Source organism: Sinocyclocheilus anshuiensis, unplaced genomic scaffold (genome assembly GCF_001515605.1).
Source record: "Sinocyclocheilus anshuiensis isolate Anshui unplaced genomic scaffold, SAMN03320099.WGS_v1.1 scaffold1404, whole genome shotgun sequence".
NCBI classification, from domain to species: Eukaryota; Metazoa; Chordata; class Actinopteri; order Cypriniformes; family Cyprinidae; genus Sinocyclocheilus; species Sinocyclocheilus anshuiensis.
Genome location: NW_015546095.1, coordinates 101,658 through 110,361, shown reverse-complemented (window position 1 = coordinate 110,361; position 8,704 = coordinate 101,658). Strand labels below are relative to the sequence as shown.

Below are 8,704 nucleotides of genomic sequence, written 5' to 3'. Positions count from 1 at the left end.
GCAAGTGACGTAACCGGTGTTGCGGCTTAACACCGGTATCACCGTCAACACCGTCTATCGCAGCAAGCCTACCGCGTGGTGAGCCTATGAACCTAACTCATATTTAAACTCGGTCTCCATGCTATGTACACATGCTGTGTACACTTATCTATCCTTACAATTACCATTTTGGCTGTATTATTTGTGTCCCCTTCGAAAATTGCTCTTGAGACATTTTATGTTTATTGTTCCCCCCTACTGTTGTGAAATTTACACCCTTGCTGAGCATGCAAGATTACCTGCATCTGTCCTTCTTCAGGTCAAGTCATATATTTGTGGAAAAAAATCAGTTTGCCAGAAGATGAAAGCGATATCTTTGTCATAGCATTCTTTCACAGTTTAAGGGGATTTCCCATGACAGGCGTAGTCAACTCTGTTCAGTGCACTGAATCAATGGCATTGTTTTCTATGAAGTGAAACATCAGCTCCAGCACCAGTTTCAGGTAATGCGTTGATCGTCAATTGAGCCTTGTAAAGTGGTACTCAAAGTTAAATTAATTTCAACACCTTGCTTCAATTAAGAATGAATCATCGTTTTTAAATGTATTAGTTGAACACTCAAAGACAGTCCCTTGCCGCCATCTCCTGGCGTAACAATGTAACTGCACTGATTGACAGACTGTAAAATGAGGAGACCGGGAAAGCTGTAGCCTGGAGCAATGGGTGTGCCGAAAGGAGGCGTTCCAAAAGGTGAATCAGTGCAACAGAAACTACACCTAACCCAGCCCTAACCCTACCTCCACACCCTCCCTGACAGACAGCTTTGTCGACCAATCATGAAGACCTTTCTCCACACCCCTACCTTTCACCACACCCATTGCTCCAGCTTGCAGTTATCAGTAGTTGAAAATGAGCGTCCCTGTTAAAATACATACTACTAAAATATCAACAAAAGTGTTGGAAAGCTGCTTGTCCAGTCAGATTTGCGAATCAGCACTTACTATCATATATTTATTAATATACCACTGAGAGAGAGAGAGAGAGAGAGAGAGAGAGAGAGAGAGAGATAGTTAATATCGCATATTGAGTCACTCAATTTCTTCACCACGGCAGCCCTAATGAAAGTCTTATGATTTGAGTCATCATTTATGCCTGTCATGTGCCAAAGGTTAATGCTTAGGGTCAGGGATTTGAACAAACCCCTAATATAATGCTACTTCGCACAGCACCACTGATAAGGAAATCAAGATCAAAGTGACAGAATCTATTAGAACATAGACATGCACATTAAGGGAGACGCTACAACACAGCAATCTAGTCTACTATTTACAAACTTCTGGCTTCTTCTCTGCATTCCAGACGTAACATGCACCTCTTCAAACACACAGCTGAGACATATTTATGACGGCCCCTCTGCAACATCAACTTCTGTAACACAAATAACAGCCTTCCTGCTTTATTTAACACCTAGCCCCCTCTTGATTATTTACCTCTGATCCTCCCTCTCTCCTTCCATTAGACCTTGTGCTTCCATTCCATGTGCACCCTATACTCATCAAGGGCCCGCTGTGCTGCCAGACTATCTAGGTCACCGAGAGGTCTGGCACAAAAATGTATGAGACCAGAGAGCAAGTGCATAAATTTGATCAATGGGGCCATTACATGAGGACTGGCTTTCCTGGAAATGTTAGTTACAAATCAGAGAGCAGCATGACAGACAACTTCTAAGTAAGAACACCTTGATTCATCTAACAGACCAGCAGCTGTTTAAAGTCAGTCATGTGATGTTTATAGGTTTATTGCTTGCTCCAATTCAATATGAAAACACTTCCTGATACACAGGAAATCCTTGGGCAATGTAACTGATGGGAATAGAAAGGTAATAATAACCACTGAGGAAAACCTGACCAACCTTCTGTAACCGGAGCAACCTTTAATTCAATGTTGGCATAAGCCCTTATTTCAAGTCAGGACATAACAGTTTTTTGTAAGGACCATTTTACACAACACTTTCCACAACGCTGAGGATAAGGATGAGCAAACACATGGGTTTTGCAATCAAATCAGCAAATGAAAGAGATGGGGATTTGTTCTTCATGAATAGAAAGTTCAAACAAATAATAAAAAACAGCATTTATTTGAATAAAATGATTGTAGAAATATCAGTCTTCACTGTCACCTTTGATAAATTTAATGCGTCCTTACTGAATAAAAGTATTAATTTCTTTTTTTATTAAAAAAAAAAAAAAAACACAAACATACTGACCCCAAACATTTGAATGATAGTATAATAAGTGATATTAACATTATTACTGGTGTTTGCTAAGGACAGAATGGAGAGTAGTGTTTGCAAAAGCAAGCATCACTATTATTATTGCTAATACATAGGAACAGGGATTTGAACAAAAACCCACATGTACTAAACATCAGTGCGTAACTGGTCTTGCACCATATTACAGACATGAATCATACCTCAAATTAACTCAATACCTCAAAGACTGTTGATCAGAGGGATAAGCTAAAACTTTTACAAGTAATCACACTTGTCTGATGATGAAATTGGTGAAAATACACAAGGTACCACCGGTACTTAAAAAAACCTGGTACCGTAACGTTTTCATTTTTTTAGTACCGACTTGGTACCGAAATACCGGGTCTTTTGACAACACTACAACTGACTAACCAAAATATCACAGAGATTTGGACGTGCATGGGCTCCACCCAGAACACTCTACTAGTACGCATTTAGACATGTTCCAGTAAAGGGATAGTTCACCCAAAAATGAAAATTACCCCCTCACCCAAAATGTACTCCCCCTCAAGTAGGCTACGCCTACGTCCTACATCATCTGCTGGAACGTCACTCTCTCGTGAACGTGCATACGACAGTTAGCGGAAGCTAGAGGTTATGGTTTATAAAGTTTTTAATATGGATATTTTTCATACATTTTTAAATATGGATATTTATTGGATATTTATATTTATTTTGCTTCAAAATCTCGACCACCATTCACTGCCATTATAAAGATTGGAAGAGCCAGGACATTTTTTTTTATATAGCTCCGATTGGATTCGTCTGAAAGAAGAAAGTCATATACACCTAGGATGGTTGGTGGGTGAGTAAATCATGGGGTAATTTTCATTTTCGGGTAAACTATCCCTTAAAATACCCAGAACACACTAGCATCCATAAAGCAACATGCTACAAAAACACACGACAGAACACTTTAGAAACTGCATAACAATACCCTTACAATCACAGTGAAAATGTAGTTACAATATACATAGTGCTTAACACATCATTAGTTCCTTATCTGATAATTAGAATATTGAATTATGCACAATACATTTAAAGGAGTACTTACATTGACTTTAAAAGGCTGGACAGTGTTGTCCAAAAAAAGAATGTTGCAGACCACCTCGGTGCGCTGCCTGTCGCGTGCCAGCTCCGTCGCCCGGACATTGTAGGATCTGCCTGCAGGCAACCGGAAGCGTGCGGTCATTACGGTCCAACCAGAGTCTGTAACACAAAGATATCTACTTAAGCTTCCTATATTATGATTCAAACATAATATAATAGGTCAGGTCAGGTCAGAATTAGAATTAGAATTCATTTAAAACATGAATAATAATTATTATAAATATTTGATTGCAGCACAGCCAATTTTGATAGCACCGGTTGAACTGGATCACAGCGTTTCAAGGCTGATTCAGACTCCAACTTACAATGCACACAGGACAAACTAATATATTTTTACGTACAGCCTACATTGTGCCTAAATATATATCTCACAGCAAATGGGGCACAAAAGGATGGACTCAGAGAAGAGTTACTTATACACAGCAATACACGATACTATAAAAAAAATAATTCTCAAATTTTTGAGTAAAAGGGAAGACTTTTCAATTGTTGATCCAGGTTCATCTTAAAGTTCAAAAGGCCTGAATTGGCCTTTATAATAATAATTACACCACTGGCATTTTCCCCAAATTAACCTTTAAGAGATTCAATTATAATTTTTTCCCCCACATTTCTCATGTCTTATCTTGGGAGATCTGTTGGTGAATATAGCATTAGAGCAGTTTGTGTGTAAGATCAGCCATGTGGAAGAAAACTACTCAATGCCTAGTTTGCTAGTTCATTCAAGCAAGATCATGTAAAATGATTGCATATGAACTAACAACACCTGATGACCTGTTATCATTTTGTTAAAACACGGCTAGACAGTCTAGAACTGTCTGAAGAGGTTTACGTTTCAGCATAACAGACCATCAAGTATGACTGCACCTTGCATGAGACTTGCAAGCAGTTGTAATGAAAAACGTCTGAAGTCACCTTGCTGATGAGAAGGTACCTCACCTGCCTGCTGCCTTTACATTTAAAACTAATATAGAAAGACTATGCCCTTTGCAGACATCAAGTAATATATGATTCTGTTGTTCACAGGTTTAGTAATGATTTAAGAATCTCAGGGCTCGCTGGCATTTGAATGAAGATGTTTGAATGTGCACTGCTGGAAGTCAATAATAAAGAAATAGGAGTATAAAATACAAAAGAGCAAACTACTAAAGACAGACACAGCTTACAAACGCAGGACAGACGCTATGTTCACTGTTCTTGTTGTGTCATAATGCTGAACCAGCAGCTGAGGGACTCAAAATTGTGTAAACAATAAGGCAAACGGCACCTTTAATGGTTTACTACGGTCTATTCCAAAAACATTGGCTTTAATGCATTCAAAGCACACAAACTGAGCGCAAAGGTCAGCAAGCATCTACAAAGCCCAGGTGTCCTCAGTGTAGCTCGATAGGCCTGTCGCAATAATCAATATATCGACTTATCGCGCAATATATGTACATGACCTCAATAATTTTTGGTGACGCAATATATTGCCAATTATATTTACTTATAAATTAATGTCACCGTGTTTTTTACATTCCACTTGCGCCTGTGTCTTTTGCAGCTTCTCGTACATAACGTGGTGTAGTCATGCTAGTTCCAATTTAAAAAATGCTTCTACAAAAAAGTTTCATCTGCAGATATGGTCTTGTTTAGGGATCTGTGCTTTTGTGCATATGGACATCTGAGATTTTCAGCAATAGTGTGCACCCTTAATTTACAGAGAAAAGAAGGTCAGGGAAAAATCTACAGATGGAAAAATCTCCATATAAGTTATTTGTGCATTTTTCTTTTTTTCTACTTGTTATTTTGCACTTTTTGTTAGAAAATGTTTATTTACTATTTATTCAGTTTTTTAAGGTATCTAATATTTTGATACTTAACTTCCATGATCTAAATATTCTTAAAAATTAAATGTTTGTTGTCATTTGGAAGTGTGTAGGCCTTCTTGCATTATTATGCTGTTACATTATGATTATATATTCAGTGGCATAAAATGGTCTTTAAAATGACAATAATATCGCTTATCGCAATTGTTTCTGGGGCAATATATCGTACAACAAAAAGTTGTTATCGTGACTGGCCTATAGCTCGATCCTCCTACGCAAGCTAACCTTTCTATGTCCATTCCCTCAGGGGACGTCACCTAACCACATGAGCGTGCTTGAATAGGCTTCCATTACATTCAACATAACTCACAGCTCCACAGAACAAGCATTTCACTCGCAAATTACAGCATATAAATGTGAAAACCTTTATATGCTGTAAACCTCATTTGACTGCACCAGTGCAAGTTTCTGACATTCAAACAGACTATTGAGAGCCTAAAATCTACAGTCAGGATAATAATTCACTAATACTTCAAACCTTACGTGCAAATTCTTTGTTATACTATGATTGGCTGTATTTCATTGCTTTCAATCCAGGTCACAAAAGAATGTACTAGTGTTCACACATTTTTGATCTGAAATTATTTCAAGATCATCCTTATATCCCTGCATTCAATTTTTCAACCCTAATGCAAAGTAAGGTATTATACATTGTACTACTGTTCAAAAGTTTAGTGTCAGTTTTACATATTTTATATAAAGAAAGAAATTTATAATTTTATTTAATAAAGATGGAAGAAATGTTTATTGAGCACCAAATCATGTGACACTGAATACTAGAGTAATGGCTACTGAAAATTCAGCTTTGCCATCACAGGAATAAATTACATTTGATTTTACAACATATAAAAATAGAAAACAGTTCATTTAAATTGCAACAATGTCACAATATTTTAGTTTTACTGTATTGTTGATCAAACAAATGCAGCCTTGGTGAGCATAAGAGACTTCTTTAATAAACATTTTAAAAAATCATATTGACCCTAAACTTAACGTTAGTGTTGCATTTCATGCAAACGTTGATTGATAACCTTCCAAGAGGGGACAGTTATGTAACTTAAAAATATTCATAATCCACACTACTATCATAGAACCAATCATAAAAACTCAAGTGAGGTAGTTTATGTTTACCTCATATAAGATTTGTTGATTTCACTTTCTTATAACTTCATTTAAATCATTCTATAATATTGTTACAACACAATTATACAATTATTATGTTAACAGTGGGCATGAAACACACCGAAAATGCAAATCATCAAAACCAGGTGAAATTACTGTCACATTCACATCTATTAGCAGCTTACACCTGAATGTTTTTGTGTGTTCTCAGGTATAAAACAGCAAGATGTGGCTACACTAGACTACAATAACAAGCTTCTTGATTCCCCTGAGCCAAGACTAGGCATTGAAAGAGAAACACATTTTTTATTAAAGCTGTACATTCCAGTCAATTCTGCACTGCTTACAGTAGCAGGTTTAAAGGCTAAGGGCTTGTCCGCTCTAATCACGATGTGAGTTTCTGGACACATGGACCCTGCATGTTTCCTCTCCACCGAGATATATCAGGAACGCAGAGAGCTACTTGAATAAAAGGATGATTACCATAGCAATCAATATCCTGTAAACAAATCTACCTCACTTGATTAGAGAGAATGCCTCCCCTGGGCTGGAGACTGTAGAAGAGGCTCCAGCACTTTAGTAATGGAGACTACAGCTAAAAAGGCGGCTAGCTCAAGTGAAATGTTCTGTATTCATTATATGTCCCCAGACGAGGGACGCCTAGATCGACAGACACTGCATGCACTACACGGTCAACTTGAGCCTTGAGCCCTTTGCAAGGATCTATTGCATGTTGGAAATCCCCTCATCACATCTCCTTCCATTGATCCATAATAATATCATTGCAAAAACCGGGTTAAATAGAGCAAGAAGTCATGAGAGGCCAGAAGACAGCGTTAACATAAATATGATAATAAATATTACATAACTAGAAAAAACCTGACCGAAATAACAAAAGAAGGCAGCAAAAGAACAGTGATAGATGTGTAGGCCAACATAAGTTATAAACAATATAGTTAGCAAAAACGAACAATGAAAAACACTTCTAAAGTAGTTATTAATCTTAATGTTAATTTCAAAATTTACTAATACATTATTAAAATTAAACGTTGCATATGTAAATATTATTGATAACATTTCACAAGAATGTTCCTTAATGTAAATAAGGTTCCTTTTTTAACGTGTTAGTTAACATGAACTGACAATGATATACTTCTAAAGCAGTGGTTCTCAATTCCAGTCCTGGCGTACCACCGCTCTGCATATTTTGCATGTAGGCCTGGGCGATAAAACGGTATCGATATTTATCGACAGTACACCTTCTTCGATAACGATAGAAAAAATGTTCGATATAGTGCACGATATAGGCACGTGCTATGAGTGACGCAGACAGCACACACAAACACAAACACATGCTGAATTGAGTGCTGTGCCTGCTTGGGATGAGTAGGGTTGGGTATCGTTTGGGTTTTTTTTCGATACTTTTAAAATGGTTCCGGTGCCTAAACGGTGCCTGAACCTATACTTATTAAAAAAAAAATTAATAAAAATTCCAAATGGATTGGCCATTAGAATAGAAATAGAATAGAGAGTGCAAATGTTAGAGGGTCAAGTTTTTTTAATTAAAAAAAACAAGCAGATAAAATTAGAAGTAGCATTAGAATAGAGAGTGCTAGAGTTAGAGGGTCAAATGAAGATGAAAGAGATGTGTTTTCAGCCGTTTCTTGAAAATATTAAGGATTCAGCTGCTTGGATTGAGCTGGGCAGGTCATTCCACCAGGAGGGAACAGTTAATGTAGAAGACCATGAAAGTTTTATCATAGGTAGAATGCAAAATGTTTCAATACAAGCATTTCAGTCAAATGTAATTTATGCAATATTTCAAACCTTTAACCCACTTGGGAAAATCAACCCATGGCAACAGTTTAAAAGTAGCCCAATTCTGTGGAAAAAATGCGGACTTGGCAACCCTGCATCCAACAAGAGCTTTTTTGCTCTTGTAGCAATAGTATTTTGTTTTAATACTGTTTGAGGATGGCTTTTACATTTTCATACATACTTTTTTACTCCCTTTTTTAGTTGTAGTTATATTAGCGCAGCTCAATTATTCCAAATATTTTTGGCCATAACATTTATTTGCAGGAGCAAAGAGCTGGACGAGCTTCTTGCCAATCTCCTGCTCTACTTTTGATGCTGTTTTGTTCATAATTGTTTATGCAATTTACGAAATTATATTTGATTTATATGAGTTACTTTAGACGTAATGCACATTTTTTTTTTATAGACAGTTATTTCCTTGCATTGACATTTTAATGCGCTTCATAATTTAGCTCATTGCGCCCTCCTGTGGCCTCGGGAGACAAGCCAAAAGTTT

The 8,704-nt window shown here is 37.0% G+C and overlaps 1 protein-coding gene across 4 annotated transcripts in view; it reads right to left on the bottom strand.

Annotated features, from left to right (window-relative positions):
- Positions 1 to 8,704, bottom strand: part of ptpn4a (protein tyrosine phosphatase non-receptor type 4a) — a 59,120-nt gene that overhangs the window by 37,131 nt on the left and 13,285 nt on the right. For all 4 annotated transcript variants that reach the window (XR_001635528.1, XR_001635526.1, XR_001635527.1 and 1 more), the window contains exon 2: positions 3,345 to 3,499. Coding sequence is in view for 1 of the 4 variants with exons in the window: in XM_016501796.1 (XP_016357282.1) it covers positions 3,345 to 3,499 (155 nt within the window). In the remaining 3 variants the exon portion in view is untranslated. The remainder of the gene's footprint in view (positions 1 to 3,344; positions 3,500 to 8,704) is intronic.